At 29.4% G+C, this 26,996-nt stretch overlaps 1 protein-coding gene across 1 annotated transcript in view; it reads left to right on the top strand.

Annotated features, from left to right (window-relative positions):
• Positions 1-26,996, top strand: part of LOC107462311 (probable terpene synthase 2) — a 47,298-nt gene that overhangs the window by 11,959 nt on the left and 8,343 nt on the right. The window contains exons 6-7 of the mRNA XM_052253364.1: positions 2,137-2,385; positions 3,724-3,991. Coding sequence (XP_052109324.1) covers positions 2,137-2,385; positions 3,724-3,991 — 517 coding nt within the window. The remainder of the gene's footprint in view (positions 1-2,136; positions 2,386-3,723; positions 3,992-26,996) is intronic.

The following is a 26,996-nucleotide window of genomic DNA, read 5'->3' on the forward strand; positions in this document are numbered from 1 at the left end:
GATCCATGATTTGCACTTTTTCTCTTTTCCCTTCAGGTTGGGGACGTAATTCTTCCCGAGTTTGGACACCACCAAACTTGATAGTGTTGACTTTTTTTGTCTAGGTTTCCTTTCAAATTAAGGCTTTCATTGTAACACTTTTGTGCTAACTTTTGATCTCCCTTTTTGGTGGTAATTCCTTCTGCAGTGAAAAATTTCATACACAAGTGAGGTGTAGAGACAACTACTACTCGACTTAAAGTGGCCCGACCTATTTGGGCATTATACGCTGACATGACGTCGACCATAATGTAATCGAAGCTTAACGTCCTTGACTTCGTGCCCTTTTCGAAGGTGGTGTATAGTGAGATAAATTCAAGAGGTCGGATCGGCATGTCCCCCAACCCGAAAAGGTTATCTGGGTATGCCTTTAGATCCTTTTCTTCTAGCCCGAGTTTGTCAAAGGCAGGCTTGAATAGTATGTCTGCCAAACTCCCTTGGTCCACCAGGGTTCTATGGAGATTTGCATTGGCGAGGATTATTGTTATCACTATCAAATTGTCGTAACCATGTGTCACCCCTTGAGCATCCTCTTTGGTGAACGAAATGGTTGGTAAATCAGAAATTTCGTTGTCTTCTTCGACTTAATATACCTTTTTGAGATGTCGTTTACGTGAGGATTTTGAAATTCCTCCTCCATCAAACCCTCCATTTATCATATGTATGTGTCATTCAGGAGTTTGCAGGGAACGTTCTTGTCATCCTCTGTCTTCGTCTCTTTTTCTCTTTCTTGGATTATCTAATCTATCGGCCAGGTACCTTTCTAACCAACCATCTCTGACCAGTTTTTCTATGACATTTTTTAAGTCATAACAATCATTGGTAGAATATCCATACAACTTGTGGTACTTGTAATATTCTGTCAGACTTTCGGTCTTTTTATGCTTGATAGGCCAATGAGGTGGTAGCTTTTCGGTGTGACATATCTTTGTATAGACATCTATAAGAGAAACTCAGAGTAGGGTATAGGTATGATACCTTCGAGGTTTTTTCGAGTTGTACTCTTCTTTTTTCTGAGCTTCTTACTCGCTGTCCCGAGTTGGGTAGGACAGGTTGGGCCTCGGGGGAGGCTCTCTAAGTCGAAAATTTTTCTCCATGTTGATGTATTTTTCTGCACGTTCTTGTACTTCGTACAAGAAAGTCATTTGTCGTTTGGATATGAATTGGGAAAATGGTCCTTCTTTAAGGCCATTAACCAACCCCATTATCACTACTTCAGTAGGTAAGTTTTGTATTTTCAAGCAGTCTTTGTTGAATCTCTCTATATAGTTTTGGAGTGTCTCTCTGACTTCTTATTTTACCCTCTAGCAGGCTTGGAGCGTGCTTCACTTTGTCTTTTTCTATTGAAAATCTAGTAAGGAACTTCCTTCTCAGGTCGTCAAAGCAAGTTACCGACCTGGGAGGTAAGTTATCGAACTACTTCATTGCAGGTTTGGTCAAAATTATCGAGAAGGCTTTGCAACAAATCACATCAGAGGCATCGGCTAGGTCATCCGACTTTTGAAATTGTTGAGGTGATGCTTTGGATCGGTTGTTCCATGTAGATATCCATGTCAGGAGTTTTGAAATTTCTGAAAACCCTAGCTCGCATGATCTTTTTAACAAACGGATCTTCACCTCCCAGAAGGATTTTCTCCTAATTTACTCGATTGTTCCGTCTTTGGAGGTCGGCTTCTAACCTCAAGAGCTTTTCTTCCAGTTCTTTTTATCATCGTACTTCTTTTCGTAATTTCCGTTCTACTTCTCATTGTCGCTCAACCTCCAGCTCAAGTTGTTCTAATCATCCACGGTGGCCGTGAACTAATCTAAGTATTTCCGTTGAATGGGGAGGTTCTTTATCTTCAAACGGGTGGACCTCCGAATGAAGCTGCCGTGGATGAGATTAAGTACTTAGTCAATACTTAGTTAATATTTTATATTCTGAATTAAATTGTAAATTTTAAATATTAAATTTTAGATCCTAATAATATAAAAAAAGTATTAGTTAAAATTATTGGTTAATATTAATAAAAAAAATTTTTATTATGTATAATCTGGTGATTACAGTCTCCACCTACATAGCTAGCTAATTAATGAGTCTAATTATTGCGCTGACAGTTTTCTACGTTGGCACATGCCTACCTTGTTGAAGCAAAATGGTGCCATGAGGGCCATATCCCAACATACGATGAGTACAAGGTTCAGGGACTTGTATCGGCTGGATTCCCTGCTGTCTTAACAGTGTTTATTGCTTTGGTAAAAGAACTTGCAACCAAAGAGACGCTTGATTGGCTTTCTGATTGTCCAGCCATCTTAAAAGCTGCATCTACTGTTGCAAGGATCAAGAATGATTCGGCCTCACATAAGGTAGAGATTATTTCTGAGAAAGTTTTTGTTTTCATGCTTTTCAACTTATTTGTATGTGTGTCTATATGATGTAAATATTAAGGGAGAGAGTTATAGATAATCACTATAGTTCACTTGAAAAATTATGATCAATTATAAGTTTACAGAGATTAAGTAACTCATTAGTATTGGTATATGAAACTTAAGAATTTTGTTTTATAAAGAAATTTACATTATTAGCTAAATAGTACGATATAAAATTATTACTATATCTCAATATATTTTTTTTATTTTAAAATTTCTAATACATATTAATTTGATCCATTTAACCTTTCTTAAAACGTGAATCTAGCTAATAAGAACAATATTCATCAAAAGTCAATTGTAATTTAAAATAATATATAACAATATGTTATCTTTTACATACATATATAATAGAAAAAGTGGATATTCTAAGTTTGATTACCAAATGGTTTTAGTGAAAAATTGAACCTCTATCCTTAAATTGGAAACTTTACACATATTATATATACTAGCGGTTTTACAAGCATTATTATACTTCTTCAATCACTTTTTCTATTGTTTTTAGAATGTATTTATTTTAAAAATTATCCCCATATTTTTTTATTATAGATATGATTGGTTGAAAAGACTTAATAAATGATGAATAAAAAATAATTTAATTTTATAAATCTTTTATACAGACAATAATCCATGGAATAAATAAATTTAAAGTCTAGCAAATTATTATAAAAGTGGTGATTACACTATCACCTGTAATAAAGTAAAGAAAAAAAAATATTTATAACATTATTATCTATACATAGACCATATATAGAATATATATGCTTATTTATAACTATTATCTATAGGTTTGTCTATATCTGTGGTTAGACAATTTTTAACATGGGTAAAAATGGAAGGATAAATTGGAGAGAAAAAGAGACAATCCTCTTTGTATATTGTTATAGCTTATAGCTTATATATAGACATAAACCTAAAATCTGAAACATAATAAAATGTGACTAAACAAACATTAAATATTATATAATTTAGAATAATTTTAATATTTTAGTTTAATAAATTATATTAATGCCTAAAAATTAAAAAGAGAGGTTGGTCAACAAGTAGGTTCCTGCTAATATATACTCCTTTAAAATAACTTGCGTTTTGACTTTTTATAGATAAAACTATGAAACTTTAATGTGTTTAGACCTATTTTACATTTAAATATATTGGTAATAGTTGACTTAAAAACTGAGATAATATACATATATGAGTTTTCAATTGATTTAGTTTATCAGATTTATTTTGATGATACATATAATTCAACATTGTGTATTGCTCAATTATTTGTAGTTTGAGCAAGAAAGGAAACATGTTGCTTCTGCAGTGGAATGTTGCATGAAGCAATATGACTTTTCACAAGCTGAGGCCTATGAGTTCATCAACAAGGATATGGATAATTGTTGGAAGAAGATGAATGAAGAGTACCTCAAGTTAATTAAAGATATCCCAAAGCTTCTGATTGATTGCATTTTTAATTTAGCACGTGTAACTGAGTTTTATTATTTAAACTTTGAGGATAAATACACCAATTGTGAGCTTTTGAAAGATCACATAGTGACACTTGAGGGTTAAATTCTACCCGAATTAATAGGGATTTTAATTAAAGTGTGTCAAATAAAAATGAGATTTTGACTAATATGAGGCACTATAGCGGTGTTTCCATTAGGCCTTAATTAGTCATTAATTAATTATATTTATGTTATTTTTCAGTATTATATATCGTTTGTTTCTCATGTCTTGTAAAAATGGTTTGGTATACGGATGATTATTTTTATTTTAAAATGGATGTTTATTTAATTTGGATTGGATTTTAGTAGATATAATGAAATTTGTTGGATGTTTATTTTACTACGTATGTGGATGGGTATTTCCATTTTAAACAGACAGCTTGATGGAGAAGAAGATTGACAGTGCTAAAATTGGCTGATGAGGGAGAAACGGACGGTGCAATGAGAATTTGGGAAAGAGGTATACAATGATAAAAGGGTTAGAAGATAGATGATTAAAATTTTATAGGTGAAAATAAGATTTTTTAGAAGATAATTTATGATGGACTGTTTTTTTTTTCATCTTTTATAGAACGAGAGTGCAAATTATTATTCATGTTGTTCAGATTTACTGTTATCTACCTAGCAAAATTGTAACTTTAATATTAACATAGTGTTAGCTAATTTTGTATTGATTATCTAGTGTCAGTTTTTTTTTTCCTGCTTTAGACAAAAAATACCTTTTATATCAACATACTATTTTATTCTGATCCTTTAGACGAGCTTTTTTAAAGAATATAATATTTATTAGAAAAAATTATTAAAACAATTAATTATACCAACAACTAATAATGTTTCCTCTCTAATAAATATTTATAAATTTCATCATTATTTTATTTTATTAAACAAATCTGTCTATAAGTCCACCATGCATATTCAAATTTCTTAACTATTTGATCAAACTTTGATCATTGATCTTTCTTTCAAAATTTTACGAATGTATATAACCAAAATTTAATTTGATCCCCATGCATCCAAAGTTGATTGTAATTTTCTTCACAATTTGTTGTCTATACACACTCAGTTTTGATACCCCTCTCTCTCTCCTTATGATGTTTATGACACATTTGAAGAATTTGAGCTCTTCACAAAGTTAATCCAAAGATTTTTATTTTTGTTAAAAAAAAAAGAAATATGTGATTAATCTTTTATATTTTTTTTTATGTTTTTAAACAAAGACTAGTTAGCCAGAATAAATAGTCATTTCTCACCATAAAAGATTCGGACGCTAACAAAATTAACCATGAAAAATTAAAACTAAATTTATACTCATATAAGATAAATTTTGTTCAACAAAAATGACCAATTATTAAAAAAATTATTCAAAATTTCAAAATTATCCTTTTCATCATCTTCAACCTTAAAACCTCTAACATTAACAACAATCATACTACCGTATCAGCTCCCTCTCTTCCTGCCCTTCATCTATCGTTAGCACCCAGCGTTGTTGCACCACCCCTCTGCATCGCACCTCTCCTCTCTGTTGCAAGCTCGCACCCTACCGTCACTCCTCTTCGTCGCAGGCTAGATCCACTACATCGCTGCTGCTCCTCTTGTGTCGGATCCACAGTGTTCTGCATTTCTTTCAATAGTTTAAAGAAATCAACGGCATCATAGCCAACTGTCGTCACCTCCTCCTCCTTAGCACCACCATCCTCCCAACAAACAATTATATTCAGAGATGAAAAAGCTAGATAGAACCTTTCTCTGTGGGCATTGTTGAGCAGATCGAGTACGATCCCAATAGCTCCTCCAGTATTGCCCTCATCTGATGGATCGAAGGAGTCTGCCGTGATGGCCATGCCGGAGAAATTCCTTGCTCAACCATCATGCAAATCGCTCCAAATCTATAACTCTGTGGAAGGCAATAAGTACATCCACAGTGTGTTCACATTCAATTTGATTCTGCCCCCACAACACACTTGTTCAATAGCAAGGAACATGTTCTTGTCAAATTTTCGCCAAAGAAAAAAACATCTTCTACTTCTACATGTGGATCCAAATCACTTTTCATCGAGTTGCCAAGGATTTTGGTGGAAACGTTGAGAGCATTGTTCTTTGCGCCACAAGTGAGAGGGGGAGATGTTGCAGGTTCAGAACGGGATGAAGAACAACGTCTTTTGGACGTATAGAAACAAGTGCAAAGCTGCAATTTCTCAGCACAGCATCATGCGATAAAGTTCATAGTGCAAAGGAACCAGGGGACAAATGTGCTTGACGTTAAGGTCAATTATTGGAAGTTATATTTCGATGGATCGAAGCATAAAGATGGTGCAGGGGGTAGGAATTCTCATTATTTCACCAGAAGGAATACCATCGAAATTTTTGTTTGAGCTAAAATATCCTTGCTCGAATAATATGGTAGAATATGAAGCTTTGATTTCATTCTTGAGATTTTGATTGAGAAAGGTGCTTCAGAAGTTCAGATTTTAGGGGATTCCCAGTTAGTGTTATAGCAGCTATCGAAAGAGTTTAAGTGTAACAATGAGAAGTTGCAGAAATATTTGGCAACAGCTTGGGAGTTGTTAACTTTTTTTCAAAAATTTTCATTAGTTCATATCCCAAGAATCCAAAATGAAATTGCTAATGAGCTGGCCCAGATTGCTTCAAGATATAAGATAGGCCCTAAAATATTGAAAAAATTGGCAGAAATTCGCCAAATTTTAGTGCCTATAGATGAACGAGAAGCTTTATGCTTGGATGAATGGGGAGATAATGATTGGAGAAAATCTATTGCTGAGTATTTAAGGAATCCCAGTAATCGAGTTGATAGGAAGATAAAATTAAAAGTAACGAATTTTGTTTTAATGGCTGATGAGTTATATAAGAAAGGTATCAATGGGAGCCTTTCGAGATGTCTAAGTCAAGATGATAAAGACATTATTTTAGGAGAAGTCCATAAAGGTATATGTGGTGCTCATCAGGTTGGGATGAAAATGAAATAGGTTTTATATCGAAATCATGTATATTGGCCTCTATGATTAAAGATTGTATTGATTATGCGAAGGCTTGTCAAGAGTGTCAACGCCATGGAGTGATGCAACAGATTCCAGCATCTGAGTTGCATTCGATCATTAAACCTTGGCCATTTCGAGGTTAGGCTTTAGACCTAATTGAATTGATACACCCCCTCATCGAAAAACCACAAATTTATTTTGGTGGCAATAGATTATTTCACAAAGTGGGTTGAAGCGGTTCCTCTGATAGAGGTTGGACAAAATGAAATAATAGATTTTATTGAGAAACAAATAATTCATTGATTCGGGATTCCTCAAACATTGAGTACTGACCAAGGAACTATGTTTACTGGTCAGCGAATAAAGAACTTTGTTGCTTCAAGAAACATTAATATGGTTACTTCAATCCTTTATTATGTACAGGCCAATGGACAGGTTGAGGCAGCAAATAAAATTTTGATCAATTTGATTAAAAAGTAAATCGGAAGTAGATCTCAAACTTGGCATGAGGCTTTGAGCCAAGTACTTTGGGCCTATCGTAATTCTCTAAGAGGATCAACATGTACTTCTCTTTATAAACTGGTATATGGGCATGATGCCGTTTTGCTATTGGAAATTAATCTTAGTACTTTGAGAGTGTTGAAGCAAGATGATTTGCCAATTGACGATTATTGGAACGCAATGTTCGATGAGTTAAATGATTTAGACTCAGAGCGTATATTAGCGCTTGAAAATATGATCCGACAAAAAGAAAGTGTTGCTCGAAGTTATAATCGTCGAGTAAGGGAGAAATTCTTCAATATTGGGGAGTTGATTTTGAAAGTTATTTTGCCAATGAAAAAAAAGTCAAGATTTCTTAGCAAATGGTCCCATACTTGGGAGGGACCTTTTCAAATTATCGAATTATATTCCGAAAATGCGTATTGAATCAAAGATATCGAGTCTGGGGATATAGTTAATTCGGTAAATGAAAAGTATTTGAAGCAATACCATTGTCTGTCAAACCAAAGTTAAAATGCAAGTCTGGAAATAAAAGGATGTCATTACAAATAATTGATATTCTAAGGCGGAGAAATAAAAGGTGCTAGGAGCTTTCCTAAGTCAGAATACAGTTGAATTCTCTCACTGTCCAAGGACGAGAGTATTTTGGTATGCTCATATTCTTCATGTTGAATTTTTTCAAATTGCCTCCCACGTTCCTCTTGTTTGATTTCAGTAGTATGTATCTCCTTGAAAAGTTGTTGTTGTTTGCGCTGAGCAGTGGTAAGAGGAAGGTCTAAAACAGCTATTCTTTCTTCAACTATAGCAATCCTTTGGTTGATCCGAATTAATTCTGCTTCGAGTTCTTCTTTTTCTTTGACATAATGGGCTTGAGCAATAAAGGCTTGAGAGATTCTTAGATTAAATTCTTTTCAAGAAGCTTTCATTTGGTTGAAGAGATGCATTAGGGTCCTTTGTTTCAGAATTGAGTGTGGATGTTTTCTCTCTAATTTCTTGTAACTTGTTCTGGGCAGCAACATAGTCATTGGCAATCTTCATGAATTTTGTGACTTTGGAAGAATGCTGAGCTGGAATTTGAAACTCAAGAGGAGAATTTAGAATTTCAGAAAAGATCAATTGCAAGCCTGATGGGTTAGTCTATTCAAAAGGAGAATGTGATAGGAGCCTAAGGAGAGTTATCAACTATTTTTGAGTATTTTTATTCAGTTCAAGAGGGAGACCAGATGTTATAGTACCTCCAGGTGTTGGTGTAGAAATGGGTACCTTGTCTTGTTGAACAAGTTGGTTCAAAATATTAATTAACCAATCTTATTAGATCATCGTCATTTGGTTGGGGAATCATCCCAGGAGTTCCGGAAGATGGTTCCAAGACATGAGAAGTTGAAAATCCAGCACCTCTGGGTGAACTGAAAGACTTTTGTGGTGAAGGAATAGTTTCTTGAATTCGAGTAGATGAATCGTATTCGGGAGCAATGGTTTCCGGCACTCGAGAAAGTGAGTCAGAATTAGATTCTGGAACTCAGGGAGGAGAGTCAGAGTAAGGGGCCGCTTGAGATCAACAAAGGGCTCTAGCTTGAACTGGTGAAGGAGTGTGATCAATGGCTGCAGTTTGAGATGGTGAATGTTGTTCCTCTGATAAATCGATCACTTGTGTTTCAGTTAAAATTGGAGGAATTATCCGAGTGGGTTCAGCAAGTGTAATGGTTCGGACTGGTGAGTGAAATTCATGTTGTTCTAGCCTTGGTTGATTTTGTTGTATGGGTTAATCAGAGACAAGAGTAGGAGAAATTGATTGAGCAACAGTCTCGATCTGAAATAAGCAGCATAAGATTGTTGAGTGCAAGTCTGATAGACTTAATATATTCAAAAAAAGAATCTACCAAAATGTGTTGTCTCTTTTTTTGAATCAATTGAGAAGTTGGGTTGGCTTCATCATCATCATACGAGTCTAAAGGGGAAGCAGGAAGATTTTGGACAGAGGGTTCATTTTCTTCAGAAGAGCTTTCGCTCGATGATTGTATATGTAATTGAGAAAAAAAATAAGGTTAGGACAAGTTCAAATAAAGGTGATTTCAAAGAATTCAATTGAAATCGATATACCCTTCTGGAAGTTCTTATGGGGGTTTGTCGACTTTTTCTTTGAGGTTGCCTGAAAGACGCACATGTTTCGGCTTTTCTTTTTTAAGGTTTTTTTGGAGAGCCTTTAGCAGCAGATGCAGTTCGAGTGACAGAATTTTTTATTTCTTTGAAGGTGCGACTATATTTTGAAAAGTATATAGTCCACCAATTAAAGTAATATTTGGTAATAAACGAACTACGGTCACAAACGAGATGATGATATCCCATTTTGTGCTGCTGATTCGAAAGAAGAAGAATGGAGTTGGAATTACCTAAGAAAAGCCTAGTCGCCTGGCTGCATAATGTGGTGCGTAAAGGGTGGCCTTGAAACATTCTTTTTTGTATTGTGGCAGCCCTGTTCGGATCACTTGGACAGCCAATAAATTTGTCCAAGTCCTTTTGGCAATTTCATCCTCTTGATTATCATTTGGAAAAAGGAGTTGTTCAAGTCAAGCAGGACCACAATTTCTATGTAAAAAGAGGAGAAATTGAGGTCATCATTATTGAAGTTTTTACAGGAATGGAGAAGAGAAAAAATAGTCCAGAATTTATCTTCATCTGATTGAGCCTCTGAAAAGTGTGGCTTGAAAGTGGCTAATCAAAAGCTTTTAATGTGTTGCTTGTCAGATCCAATATTTCTAGGCTTTATCATGTGTCTTTTGAAAACAGAGTTCAGCCAGAGTTGGAGAAGCCAGAGAGGACCTCCCATGCCAATCAAGAAGTTATTTCGAAGACAATTGACAAATTAGCCAAGTTCTTCAAAAATGTGCCCTAGAAGCAACTTCACCAAGTTGAAGTTTTTTACCTCATGCAACAGGACAGCAAGGGGATAAAAAAGCTTCTATATCTGAACACTTTGAGAACAGAAGACTATGACATTTAGACAATAAAATAAAAATATCATATGTTTATCATCTGTTACAGGCTCATTGTCTGCACTCTTATGATGGGCAATAAATTCACTGTAGGAAGTCATAGAACCTATTGTGTATCATCACTCAGGAATCATTTCATAGGTGAACTCAGGAGAGTTTATTGGAAGCCCTGTGATGGCAGTCACATCAAGGAGTGACATACCCATCATTCCACAAGGAAGGTGAAAGTTGTTGGTAGTTCTGTTCCAGAAGTGAGTCACAGTCCCAATCATCCAAGGATGTGTAGAGGGGGCAAAACGGGAGAGACGAAGGAGATCTTGAATTCCAAGAGCACTCCAGACAGCGCTTTTCTTTGGTGTGAGACGTCTGTGCCAAGCCATAAAGTCAGTCCCTCGGGGGATGATTTTAGGATTATTTCTGAAAGGGGTTTTAGGGTTGGTGAAGAAAGAGATGTCAAGGTCCTGATTGATCAATAAATTTTTCCCTTGAGCGCTTGGAAAAAGATGAAGTCATCTGTTAGCTCTTTCTAGGTTGTCAGTAAGGCCAATAAAATAGTGAGTTTCGTCACCTACAGTGAAAGGAATAAGGATTCTGGGGTCATCGAGTTGAAGTTAGGGGTATCCAATGATTTCGTCATTGATTTGGTTCAAGATGTGTAAAGACAGAGGAGCCGGTTGTTGGATGGCTGGACCTTTGCCCTTATCTTAAGCAGTGTGAGAAGATGAGAACGCCATTGATAAACAAAGAGAAAAGCGAGAGATAAAAATAGCAGTTGGAGAATGGAACAGAATGCAAGGGTTTAAGGAGCAAATAAAGATTCGAGAAAGAAAAAAGATAATGGTGAGAAGTTCAATTTCAATAAAGTTCTCTCCCTAACCGTTTTTGTGAGGAAGATTCAAAGAGAAAAGAGGTAACTTTGCGAGGAAGGCAAAGTGATGGAGAGAGAGAGACTGTGGATCGTGGAAAACGTGTCAAATGGGTCAAAATTAATAGAGAAGGTAAATGGCAATTATAACCAGTTAAGGTAATTATATACTGAATTACGATTAAGTGTTTTGTCTTTCAAAGAGTGACTTCGAAAGCAAATACATTAATCCTATGGGATAATTTGTTAGTCAAAATAATTACTTTCGAAAGTTAAGCTGATTCGAAACGTTGATAAAGTTTCGAAATGCAAGCAGAGATCAAAAGAGTACATGTGTAAGTATTAAGTGGAAATTGTTTAGCATGGATTCGATAGAAATGGTAAATCAAGCAGTTACTCGAATGAAGAATCGAGTAGTTACTCGAATGAAGAAAATCGAAGGCTTTTTCGAGTTAGGGATTTTCAGTAACGCTGTTGGGTAAAAGAGCAGGAACGGTTACCCAAAATTTCGCACACAAGGGGGCATCATGTCATTAATGGTCGGTTATAAAAAAGGGTTATAAATATTAGAAAGTATTAGAGAATTAAGGTTGGAACTTTTCTCTAGAAATACACTCAAGCACACTCATATCCCAGCAAATTTCTGAGTCGACATTCGAGTTCGATTTCTGTAGAGTTCCTTTCATGTCTTTATTTTTTTTTAAATTACAATTTCAACAAACTTTACTTTTTTTGTTGAATTTACATTTCAAGTAATGTTTAATTTCTTTGTCCAATTACATTTTAGTATCTTTAATTTTCACGTCAAAAGTCCTTTAATTCAATCGAAAGTATTTTTATTACTTTATTTAAATTTATTGTAAACCTTTTTCGATTTTAGTCAGTTTATCTTTTGAAAATTTTATTTTACACCTTTTGAACTTTTTAATATTTTTTTAAATATTCATCTAATTTAAAGATATTTAATATACTTATAAAAAATTTGGTACTTACAAAAGGAGAGTAGGTTTTAAAACAGGTATTAAAACAAATCTTGTCACATCAAATTGTTGTAGCGTTTAACGTGACTGGATTAGTTCAATACTTTATTTACTGACGGAGAAAGATTAATGGTGTAAAACAATATTTAAAAATAAATTTAAAAAATTAGTATAATAATATTTGCATTTAAGATACTAAATTAATAAATACTATAAATATTAGGGATCACTTTAAAAATTCAGTTAAAAATATTTATAGATCAGATTCAATCTATATATTTGTGATATTTATTTAAATTTGATTTGAAAATTACAGATATTGATCTAATCTATAAAGTTATTGGATTAGATTAGATTCGCACATTAATAGAATCAGATAATGGATTTTATATAAATATCAGTATATTTGTAGATTCACAAAAATAAATAAATAAATAAATAAATATTATTTTTATAGTTTATTTTAACTAATAGTTATTATATATGTTGTATTATTTTATTTATATTATTTTAAAAAATATGTTTAATAATATTTTAAGAATAAATATGTTTAAAAGAGTAAAAAAAGGATTTTATTGATATTTTTAATAAAATTAAAATTTTTAAAACATTTTTATGTTTACTGAAAAGATGTCAAAAATATCTTTTGTTAAAGATATTTTTTAAAAATTAAAATTTTATACATATAATTAATTAAACTGTGTTATTTTTTATTAAAATTAGATTGGACAAATCAATTTATCCAAAAATTAATAAATTTAATTTTAAAAATTTGATTCATCATTTTTTGATCAAATTAATTTATCTGCCCTAATTTTGACAAAAATAATACGATTTAATCGATTATATGTGATAAATTTTAATTATAAAAAATATCTTTAAAAAAAGACGTTTTAGACGTCTTTATCAAAATATCCCCTTAAAAATATATCTAAAATCTGATTTACAAATACACAGATTAAATTAAATCCAAACTTAAATAATATAAATATTAGATCTGATTCAATCTGATAATTATTTTAGTATAAATTGAATCAAAATTTTAATTATATTTGATCCAATCTAATATGCCTTCACAACTACCTACCTTAATCATATTTTATATAGGTACGTGCTTTTCATTAATTAGAGGTTTGATATCGTTTAACAATTGGCAACAAAGTATTGGTTTAGAGGTCAAATTTTGTCTTCGCATTAAATCAAGTGCTGAACTTCCGTTTGTCATTTTTAATACCTTACCGTTAAAATTTAAAATCGTGACTAGGTTATTGGCAATCAAAGGTTACGTACGTCTAACTTCTTATTCTCTATGCAATCACAAATATACAAATTGATGAAGGCATGAACGGCAGCCTAGCTATAGCTGCCACAGGACATCTATTATTAAAGTATTCTACTCTATTTAATGAAAATAATGTAGCTAACATAAATGATAATTCAGTATGTTTATTTAAATATAAATTAGGATAAAGTACTTGATCCTTTATATTTACACGTAATCCTGTTTTAGTGCTAAAAATTTAAAGTATTTTATTTAAATAAAAAAATTTTATTTATTTTAATTTAATCTCACCGTGAAGTTAAAATTAAATAATTAACGATATGTCTTACATGACAGTAGTATAAGAATAAGGTCGATAATCTAGAGAATAAATACAAGCTCTAGAGGCACAAAATCAACTGTAAATATATCAATACATTTATTTATTATTTTCCTTAATTTTATGAAAAATATTTCATTTAAATTATAAAAAATTGATAAATAAATATATTGATGCATCCATGGTTGATTTTGTGCCTCTGAAACTTATACTTATTCTCTAGATTATCGACCTTGTTTTTGTACTGCTATCATGTAGGACATTTCGTTAATTATTTAACTTTGATCTCACGGTAGGACTATATTAAAGTTAAATGAAACTTTTTTAGATTCAAATAGGACACTTTAAACTTTAAAGACCAAAACAGAATTACGCTCAGACCTAAGAGGAGACTAATTTAGTACTCTATCCTATAAATTTTAATTAAATTTATTAAATTTTAAATGAATCAGAGTTTTAAATTGACAAAAAAATTTAGACTTATTACAAATAAACTAATAATTAAACTATTTTAATTTACATCTTCATTTATTTTTTTGCAATCTCGATTAGCTATAACTTGGAATTTTATTTCTATTATTGTATAAGAAATTTGTCGACTGTTTAATTCAAATAGTAAATTTTATTTAAGTTACTATTAAAGTTAAATATGTAGATGAAAGTGGGGAACAAAGGAAAAGGAATATGGGGTTCATTTGTTAGTAAGATTGAGAGAAGTATTTTTTAAAAATAAAAGAAGAAATAGAAAATTATTTTACATTTAGGCATATTTAATTTATTGAAGTATATATTTTATTAGAATCAGAAAAAATTAAGTTATTTGTATATAAAAATGTAACTAATATTTTTAATTAGTAGAATTATAATTATGGTCATACGAAATACAAAACTTATTTTACACATTCTATGAAATTTGCTAAAAAATATTTTATATTATTTATTTATAATAATATAGTTGCATAGATTATTAGTAAAGAATAAATATATTATATTTTAAAAACTTTAATTAAAGGTCTAGAAACTAAATTTTATATTAAAGAATAAAAACTTTAATTAAAGAATAAATATATTATATATTAAAAACTTTAATATAAAAACTTTTATATTATATTTCAAATAAATTTTATTTTATGTGAATAACTAATTTTTTTTCAAATGAAAATAAAGGTCTAGAAATTAAATTTTATTTTAATTTTCTGCGTGTATTTTTTAAATAATTATCCAAATGTCATTATGAAAATTTGGATAAAATTAAATACATAAGTTGTTTGCTAAAAATAATATTTTTTTATCATTTATAAAATTCTTTTTTATTATTTTTATTATATTTTTAAAGTATTAAAAATTTATTTGTCGTTTATATTTTTAAGAGTTATTTTTATGAGCTATATGAATTTTGAGGTGTAATGTTGGCTTTAGCTCATCCCTCATCAATTTTGGGGGTAGCACAGTAAATTGTTGCCGATGTTGATATGAAATTTAATGTGAAAGCAAAATTTAACATTTTAACCAATGTTTTGTTGCCAACAATGGAGGGTATTAAACCCTCTAATTAGTGAAGGACACGTTAGAAATCACATCTATATAGTGATTTGTTCTTAACTCTTAACATTGTCCATTGCTCAATACCATACATATCAAGAAACCACCATGTCTTTTTCAGCTTCGGTTCCAGTGATGACTTCGATTCCACACATCCCATCTAACTCAAAGCGATGCTCTGCAAATTTTGCTCCTAGCATTTGGCAAAATACTTTCTTGAAATATGCTGATTCTAAATCTTTGGTATCTTATTTAATTTTTGTACGATGAAATATGAATATTGTTATACATATATTATCGTAGTATCTTTTTGAATTATTAGTATATTTAAAATAGAGATAGGACTTGTTTGGGTGAATTTCTAAAAAAAGATTTTTTTTGAGTTATTTTTTTAAAAAGATTTTATGAAGAAGTAAAAGTAATTTTATGTTTGGATATCTCATAAAAAAAAATTTTTTTATCTATTAATTATATTTGGATATAACAATATAAAAATACTTTTTTGTTTATTTATTATATGAAAAATATTTTTTTTAAAGAAAAATTTTTTTTAAAAAATATAAATTACAGCTTCTCAAAAAAGAATTTTTTTTATTTTTTAGTACTTTTATTTTTATTATTAAAAATTTACCAAACATACTAAAAATAAAAAAAATATATTTTTTTATTAAAAAAATCTTTTTTTAACAAAATAATAGTGTCCAAACAAGCACATAGTCCATATATATCTGATTATTTCTATGTAAGAGACTCAAAATGCTTATCAAACAAATAAAAACTCTTCCTTTCTTATTATTAAATGGCACAACTTCAATCGTTTACTTTATTTTTTCATAACAACAAAAATAATATATAACTTCATTGAAGTTAACTCATTACTGAAAACCAAATTTCATCTAATATGAAGTCAATAAAAATTTATTAATTTCTATATTAGTAATTAAAAAAATAACTTAATAAGCATGTATGGTATCGATAAAACTACTAGCATATTATAACATTTATCGAGTAATACTACTTTTTTTCCCCTTTTTTTCTTTTGATTTCAAATATGATTTCTAAATTTTGATCTTTCCTTTATGCGATCTCTGGATACGTTCCTTATCAAGCCAGTCTTCTTTTTTCGATGACTAGGACGATATAGTTTTAAAAATGGAACTTTTATATTAACTTTTAATTTTGAAAGCATAAAAGTTTATTTATTAACCAAATTGAAAAATTATATAAATAACCGAAACATAAATCATTATTTATCAGTTTGATTTGTATCAGATTTTATTTAAGAAATAAATCAAACTGATAAGTTTTTCAACAAATTATCATATAATAATTTTGTTAAAATATAATAATTTAAGTTATTCTCTTATTTGTTTAAATTTTTAAATGAAATAGTATTATGATATAATATCAAATAATCTTCTATGATAAAAAAAATTTAGAGTTCAATCTTTTTTATTATCCCACAACAGTAAAAAAAAGTCGCATCATGACAACTCTAGATTAAGTTGATCATATATAGAGACAAATAACATATTCTAATTTGCTGATTTTTCTCTCTTTTGAGTTAAATATTAAACTGAAAACATTTGCAGGAAGTCAGTGAAACCATGAAACAAGTTCAAAAGCATAAGGAGAAAGTGAAAATGAATTTGTCTTCTAATGACAACAATATCTTACAAAAACTAAACTTAATTGATTCAATTCAATGCTTGAGTATATCTTCTCATTTTGAAGATGAAATCGATGAAATATTAGTTCAAATCCATAATGATTTTACCAACAATAATCTTACTATAGAAGAACGTAACCTTCACTTTACTGCATTATTTTTTCGTCTGCTCCGACAAAAAGGATATTACATTTCATCAGGTACATATAGAACTAGTTTTTTTTAATCTTATATGTAATTACATAAAGAAAAAATCCATACCAATTATTAATTATAGATTCACATTAGTTAGTATACGTGAGTTATACAGATGTTTTCAACAAATTCAAGAATAGGAGGGGAGAATTCGATGAAATAACTCTTGTTCAAGATGTTGAAGGAATGTGGAGCTTATATGAGGCTGCACAGTTAAGGATTCATGGAGAAGATATATTAGAGGAAGCACATAAATTCACATACAATAAACTTAAGTCCATTATTAATCAATTGAGCCCATCTCTTGCTAACCAAATCAATCAAAGCTTAAGGCTGCCTCTTCACAAGACATTTTCAAGGATACGAGCAAGGTCATATATATCATTTTACGAAGAAAATCCTTCCCATGACAAAGTTCTTCTCGCTCTTGCGAAATTAGATTTCAATATGCTACAAAGTCTACATCAAAAAGAAATTGGTAATATCACCAGGTAAATTATATTATCACTCACAAATTTATTGAAATCAAATAAAGTGAAGAAATATGTTTAGTTTTTAGTTAGGAAAAATATAAGATACTGATATATTATCTGTCAACTTATTGACAACAATAATTAATTATTATATATTTTAAACACATGTATAAAGAGACACATCCAAGAAATACATATATAAAGACATTTCTATTAGACACAGTCATAAAAAAGACATTTTTATTAAACACATCCACAAAGACACTCCCATTAAACACAGTTATAAATAAGAGTTGGCAGAAATTGGCAGATGTTGGTAACGTAGCGGAATTGAGTTAGTTATAAAATATACTAATGATACATTTGGATAGAGCTTCGTTAAAACCTTTCACAGAAAATCCAAGGGAAAAAAAAAACGAAAGAGGAAATACAAGCCAAACTAAAGCATATGTTCTAAAAACAGAACATAAAGATTCAACATCTAAGCGCATTTTATTTGTATATTGACTTGTATTGGTATTATTATTTCATTCATCAGGTGGTGCAAAAAAGCAGGCTTTGCAACAAAGGTTACTTATGCTAGAGATAGGGTGGTTGAGTTATTCTTTTGGGTAGTATGCATATCCTCTGAGTCAAAATATAGTTCTTGGAGATTGATATTAGGCAAATTGCTTGTATGTATATGTCTTCTTGATGATACTTATGATGTCTTTGGCACATTTGAAGAGCTTCAACTCTTGACTGAGGCAATCAAAAGGTTCATTTGATCTCTATTCTCTTTAACCACCAATTTTATATTATTTATCTCAATTTGAAAATGAAAACAAATATATATTAAGATTAGCCAATCTCATTATTAATTATTTCACACAAACATAAAGTTTATTTATTTATTTTCTATTTTCATCAGATGGGATATTAATTACATTACTTCTCTACCAGAGTGCTTCAAAGTGGTTTTTAATGCATTTGTAGAAGAATTATTTGTTGATATAGTGTCATTGACTACAGAGAGTGGAAGATCAAGCTTGGTGTTGGAAAATGTTAAACAAGCTGTAGGCTCTAGTTAATTAATTCATTAATTTAAATAATTACATTATTATTATTATTATTATTATTATTATTATTATTATTATTAATGCAGATATCTACATTGGCACAAGCCTTCTTAATTGAAGCAAAATGGTGTCATGAGCAACATATTCCAACATACGATGAGTACAAGGTTAACGGAGTTCAAACGAGTACATACCCTCTTATGCTAACAACCTTTATCGTTATGCAAGACTTTGCCACCAAAGAGATGCTTGATTGGAACTTCAGTAATCCCAAAATCATAAATGCTGTTTCACTTATGCTCAGACTTGCAAATGACTTATCCTCACATAAGGTGGACATCATTCTTAATAAATTTATTTTATTCAATTTAAAATTATGTATAGTTTAATTTATTTTTAATGATGATTTTGTATTTTAACATGATATATTTTATCTTGGTGGTTAATTTTAGTATACATCTAGTATAGTTGTTAATAGAATAAATTAATTGATTTATTAATAAATGTAAATAATTAATAATATAGAAGATTTTATCATTTTTTTAAAAACTATTATTCCTAAGAGATTTTTTTTTCCATAAAATCACTTCTTTCAAACATTTAAAATTATTGGAAAAGACATTTGAATAATTATATAATTAACGTATCCCTTGTAAGAATTTCTTTTAAATTTGCATGAATCTTTTGCATATATCTAAAATTCATGCAAAAACTCAAAAAGAAACTCTTACGTAAGAGGTGTATTAGAAATATAATCATTCATATATTTTTTTTCATTAGTTTTTGGAAGAATGAAATTCGATTTTCTGAATTTTTTTCTCTTTAATTATTTTGTAAAGTGTAATTTTTTATTATTTGATACATTCTCTCACATGTTTTTTTTTATCTCATTTAAAAAATATAATATGAAAGATCATACTTTACTAAATAATTAAAAAAAATTGAGAACATCTATTTCTAATGGCACTGTGATATTATTGTTAATAAAATATGTAATAATTTCGGGGGGAAAAAATTTAGTGCAATAATGTCATTTATGCACCATTTGATAAATTTAGGATATCGAACTATCTATTTGAAATTTTAGAAGATATAAATTATGCCATAAGTTACTTATTTTAAAATATATAAATAATTATATATTACGCATGAGCCAAGACTTTAGTTACTAAGGTAAATTGCAATTTTTTTTCTGAGTCTTATCTTTTTTTTTTCCTAAATGTATATTTATTTTAACCAATATTACATGAGAGCTCTGTTTTTTTTAACCCAAAATATATATAGATACATGATAAGTGAGTTATTCAACTTTTGGATGTGACATGCACTCTTCAATTTGTAGGTCGAGCAGGAAAGAAAGCATGCTGCATCTGCAGTTGAATGTTGCATGAAACAATATGGCATTTCAGAAGAAGAGGCCTACAGTTTCATTTCCAAGGAAATAAGTGATTGTTGGAAGGATATAAATGAAGAGTGCCTCAACTCACATGATAATATTCCAAAGCCCGTGATTAACTGCATTCTTAACTTGGCACGTGCAAGTGAGATGGTTTATGAAAACTTCGAGGATAAATACACAAACAATGAACTTCTAAAAGATCACATCGCGGCTCTCCTTCTGGATCCCATCATCATCTAGCATGCATAAATGTTCTGTTATATATACGTGTGTGTGGGACAAAATTAAAGTTGGCTTTCTCTATTGGTGTGTTATATGATCCTTAATACGGACGAGGAGAACTGCCGAAAGCTTAGATAAATAATGTTACGTTTCAAGCGTTATTCCGTCTTAATTAATTAGTCTTCTAATAATTATATGTATGTTGTTTAATTTCCCTCTGTTAGTTGTTTGCATTCTGCTTATGTCTTCTTTTGTCTATTTTAATCTGTTTGCAGTTTGTAATAATTAGAGACTGAACTTGGTGTTTAATTACCATTCAGTTACCTTTTATATATTTAACAAACAAAAAAAAGGTTTGTGGCATGTGCTTCTTGTATTTAAAACTAAGTTTGTGAAATCATTTTTGCTAACATCTGGTGGAATTAAATTATTAACCATTTCAACATAACAGTGGCAGTAATGCATGTACCTAGCCAATGAACCATACACTGGCATGGCAAAACCCAGGTAGGGCGGGTACCCGCGGAGCGATTTACCTCCCGTAAGGACGGGAAATGGAGTCTCGTATAATAAATGGAACGGAAGCAGGGATAGCGTGGAGACCCATTTAACCTCCATTTATATGAAAAGACCAAAATGTGTTCTATATATATATAAGCATATATGAGAATGAAAACCCAACCTTAGCCATCATTAATTTCAAAAACTTTACTGCTTCACAGTCTCTCCTCTCCTCTCCTCTTGTCAAACGGTCAAACTTTCAGCCTCTCTTCTCTCGAACACCGCCGTCTGTCGACCGCTACTTCTCACCCGCTCGGTCCCTCAACGCCACCTCTCACCCCTTTAGTGGCTCAGTCCCTCACCGCATCTTTGTCTTCGTCTTTTTCTCGTCGCAGCAGAACAGTGTCTTCTCCTCATCGTTGCCATTTGTCACATCTTCGTCGTTTGTCGCGTCTTCGCCAGTCTTCACAGGTAAATCATCGGTTTTTGCCTTTTTTCTGTCTGGATAAGTCAGTTCTGTGAAGTGTGAACTCAAAGATTTTCATTATTTACTTTGATTGATTTGTTATAATATCTGAAGTTAGGTTAATGTGATTCTGATTTTTATTTCTAATTTGATTATAATTTATATTTGTGATTCAATATAGGGTTAATATGATTCTGATTCATTATTTATATTTCTGATTCAATGTTAGGTTAATCTGGAGTTCGGTTAATGTGACTCTAATTATGATTTCTAATTTAATTATAATTTATATTTGTGATTCAATCTTGGATTTATGTGATTTCTAATTTAAGTATTAGTAAATAATATATTACTATCAGATTTATCAGGGGATAAATCCAACGGTCAAAATTACCAGCAAAAATGTTTCAACGGTAATTAGTTGCGTTAGAAAGCTAACGTCCGGGGCTTCACAACGATATATAATTTGCCATAGCTGCTCTATAATCTCTGAAATCACTTAACACATATATCAAGGTATCGAATGGTAATAAGGGAAGATTAAACATAGCAAATTTAAAGTCCAAAGAAGCATGTTTTCAATTATAGCACAAATTGTGGGAAGAAATTGTAAAATCATGTAAATAGTATAAATAAGTGGATAAAGAGTTGATAAAAACCACTCAATTGAGTACAAGATAAACCATGAAATAGTGATTTATCAACCTAGCAATGAAAAAATCAACTGATAAATAATTACTAGCAAGGTTTATACTATTAAATTTATTCTGACGCTAAATCTGATGATAAACAGATTATTGGTGAATATTTTTAGTAAATTTGACAGTATCCAACGAATTTTTTGTAATAATAGGTCTTTGGTGATATTTCTCTCTGTTTACTATAGACAAATAAGTAAATCTAAGTATGTCTATTCAATTCAAACAAATAATAAAGTACAGATTTTATCAAAATCTATAACATAAAAAAGAAATTAATAATTTTGACAAAAGTTGCATGTACATGAGAAAATGGATTCATTAAAAACCTAGAAATGGAAAAGAATCTATCAGAAGATCCTCTAGCAAGATTCTCTAGCAGTGGCAAAAATAAAACACAGTTATCTAAGTGTGGCAAAGACATTTGTACATAAGAAGACAAAGTTGACAAAAACGAAGAAGATATGCCTGAAAAAGAAGAAGAGAAAGCACAATAGCAATAAAGATAATGGAAAAGGAAAAAATATAGAAAAAAAACATAAAGAGGAAAAGAGAATAATAAAATAATTTTATCATTTTAAACCTTATTTGTTGATATTTTTTATATAATATCTATTTAGTTATTTTTAATAATTTTGATGATTAACCTTTTTGTTAATTAAAATTTTTTAATAGTCTTTAGCACTAATTTTCCAATTTTTTATTTGTCCGTCTCTTCTCCTACCCTAACCGACAAATATTGAAATTTAAAAATTTAAAATTTTTATTAATTATAATTTTAACGTATATTTTTATGATACATGTTAGTTAAACTAAAAAAATAAATACTTAGTAATGATGCGTGAAATTAACTAAAGAAAAGAAAAAAATAGATCGAGTAATTTATAGTTAAGAAAAAAAATTTGTAGCACGTGCCCTAATGTAGCCGGCGGCTAGATCACTCTCATTCACATTTGGAAACGGGCAGTTAGAGCCATTAAGAACAACGTTAATAGAATAATTTTTGGGTATTACTTTTAATATCTATAGTAATTAAATTGCTTTAAAATTAAAATTTATATTGAATATAATACTTAAAATGAGATTAATATCATAAAAAATCATATCATTTTAATTAAAGAAAGATCAATTAAATGATGTCAATTGTATAATTTATTAAATGAAATAATTAAAAATAAATAAATATTATAAAATTTAAATTGAACTAAGACTAAATATTAGAGTGATAAATCTCATATGAATTTTAAATTAAATTTTTGAATATATAATCCTGTAAATATAAATTTCAGTCATTTAATTAATAATTTTTGTTAATAATTAATATGAAATATTAACTTATATCATACATGACACCTAAAATATCTAATTAAACACTGAATAAATATATTTATGAAAATTTATCAATTTAGTGTCATTAAGTTATATTAAGATTATAGTTTATATAATTGAAAAAATAGACTGAATTGATAAAATTTTATAAATATATTTATTCAACGTCTAATTAGATATGTATTAATTATTAACAAAAACTATATTAATTAAATGAAGAAAAGATAAAAATAATTAATCTGTACATGTAATATTTAAAAGATTGATTTGATTAATAAAATTTTTTAAAAATAAATTTAAAAAATACTCATATTTTAAAGATTAATTCCACCATTAATCCGATTCTTAACTCATCTCCTTTTACATGCATGAATCATATTCTATATAGTTACCATACCTTTCATTAATCAGAGGTTTAATATCATTTTATAATTGGCAACAAAGTATTGGTTTAGATGTCAAATTTTGTCTTCGCATTAAATCAAGTACTAAACTTCCGTTCGTCATTTTTAATACCTCGCTGTTAAAAATTAAAATCGTAATTAAATTATTGATAATTGAAGGTTATGCATAGCTAGTGCCTCATTCTCTATGCAATCACAAACAAATAAATAGATGAAGGCATGACCTAAGGTAGATTAGATCACTCATTAACTCATTCATCTGTTTAAATAAATAAAAAAATTATTTAAATTAATTTTTAATAATTTTAAAAGTAAATATTTTAATTCTAAAAAATTAATACATAGATTATTCTCCAAATTTTACTTTGACAAACAAATCAATTTTTAATTTATTTTCTAGCATAATAATTATCCAAATCAGTCTTCAAAAATTTTAAAAGCATATATTTTAATCTTTAAAAAAAATTAATACATAGATCAATTCTCAATAATTTTTTTATTCAATTTTATTTTTATTATATGTCAACTTTTATTATTATTAACTTAGTTTTGTGCATGTAGACGATAACACTAGCATATTAATATACTCTATCTTTTCATTAAAAACAAATAAGGTGAATAATAATACTTTAAAATTTAAATTAAAACATTTTCTTTTAATACAAACATATTTTTTAAAATAAAACATCTTTTAATTATATTAATACAAAATATCAAATAGTTTTAATTTTAAATTTTTTGTAAAATAATCTCTAATAATTTTATTGAACATTATTATTATTATTATTATTATTATTATTATTATTATTATTATTATTATTATTATTTTGAAATAGAGAAAGCTCAACACATTAAAGTGGAGCAAAACAAACAAACATAAAAACATAAAACGCTGCAGACAAAGCAACCAATCTCCTTACAGCTCCGACTAAGCTATCAACCACCGAAAAAATCACAACCATTCTATTCTTTGTAGCTCAACACCGTCCTTGTTTGAATAGAGTCAATACTTGCTCGTGTATTCTTGAAAATTATGGCATTACGTTCCAATCAGATGTTCCGGATCACTGCAAAGAACGCCATCATCCACAGCTTCTGCCCTTGTCTTCTGCCATGCATGCCAATCCAACTCCCAAAAAGTTCTTTCATGGTTCTAGGAATAACCCAATCTCTACCAAAGGATCGCAACTAGTAGCACCACACCTGCCATGTTACCTCACACCGAAGAAATAAATGCTCAACAGTTTCTACCCCCTTGTGGCACAGGACGCAAATATTATCACTATGAATAATAACTCCTAATCTAGTCAACCTCTCCTTAGTATTAATTCGACCAAGTAGCACAAACAATCCAAAAAGCTCAATTCTTGGGGGTACCAGGCCTCTCCATAGTGCACTTGTGAAGCTATAACTCGTGATCTCATCTGACAATGTCTCCATTTGGATTACCTGCAGAAAGGATTGCGTGGAAAAGACACCTGTGTTATCAAATTTCCACACCACACTATCTTTGTTCTCAGACGACATCTTCACTGGCCTTATTTGCTCATGCAGTTGATGTACAGGTTCTAACTCCCATTGGAATAACTTTCTCCTCCATTGAAAGTTCCATATCCATATATAAATATTTATTGTTTAAACTATTTTTTTAAAATAAACTTAATTAAATTATTTATCCAAATTAAACCTAATAATTAAACTATTTTAATTTGCATCTTCGTTTATTTTCTAATAATATCGATTAGCTATAACTTGAAATTTTATTTCTATTATTGTATAAGAAATTTGTCGACTGTTTAATTCAAATAGTAAATTTTATAGATTAAAGTAACTTGAATAAATAGTAACTTAAATAGGTAGATAAAAGTGGGGAAGGGAAAAGGAATACCGGATTCATTTAGTAAGATTGAGAGAAATACTTTCTTTAAAATAAATAAAAGTAGAAATAAAAAGTTATTTTACATTTACTCATATTTATTGAAGTATATTTTATTAGAATCAGAAAAAAGTAAGTTATTTGAATATAAAAAATATGTAACTAATATTTTTAATAAAATTATAATTATGGTCACATGGAATGCAAAAATTATTTTACACATTCTATGAAATCTTTTAAAAAAACTTTTATATTATTTATTTATTTCAATAAAATAAAACAGTTGCATAGGTTATTAGTAAAAAATAAATATATTGTATTTTTAAAACTTTAATTAAAATTATTCTGTTTTAATAATAATATTAAATAGATACAATACATATTTTTATACACACATACTTATTTGTACACAAACTAACACAATTGTTTTTGAAAAAAGTGAAATTAATTAATTTTTTCTTCTATTAAAAAGAGAACAAAAGCTCAAACAATAAGTTTTTTTTAGAAAGTACTTTTGTTATAAAAGTACAAATAAATGAGCTCATTCATTAGCTTATTTTTAATTTGTTGTAAAACCAAATATAGATATGATTTTTCTTATAAAATGTTAAACTATGAAGAGAATAAGAAACAAATTACTTAGTTTAGAGTTATTTATTTTTAATTTTAGAAAATTAAAAGTTGATAATAGTATTTAGTAAATTTTCAATCTAATTAATATCAAAATAATTATTCAAACTTTATTTGTTTGTTTGATGGGCAATTTAGCTAAATAAAATAGTTGGGAGAAATCTTTACTCAAATGCAACAATTGCAATTCTTTTACTACTTGCGTGTCCTAATTCATTATTATGTAAACCGTTATAAATTACCACGTTTTACTTTTTACACATAAATCGTGCTAAGTTCCCACGGTTTAAGAATGAAACAAAATGAGCATAAACCGCGAAAAGTAAGCACAGATTATGCATGAATAACGTGGGTGAAAACCGTGCTAGGTTCCCACGGTTTATGAGTAGTCTGTATAATCATAAAATTCCTTAAGTTATCACGGTTTATGCGTGGAGTAATATAAATACAAAATTCACCTATCATTTTGACTAAACTTATTTATTTACCTAAAGTTTGTTTATAGACTCAACAAACTTGTTTACATTTTAATACGATTTAAATTGTATTAATATATTTTTATAAATTTTAATCAATTTAATTTTATTTAAATAATTAGATTTTTAAATTATAACATTTGTATTAGTTTGTAATTTAAAATTTAAATAGATATATTTA

Source organism: Arachis duranensis, chromosome 8, assembly GCF_000817695.3.
Source record: "Arachis duranensis cultivar V14167 chromosome 8, aradu.V14167.gnm2.J7QH, whole genome shotgun sequence".
NCBI lineage: Eukaryota > Viridiplantae > Streptophyta > Magnoliopsida > Fabales > Fabaceae > Arachis > Arachis duranensis.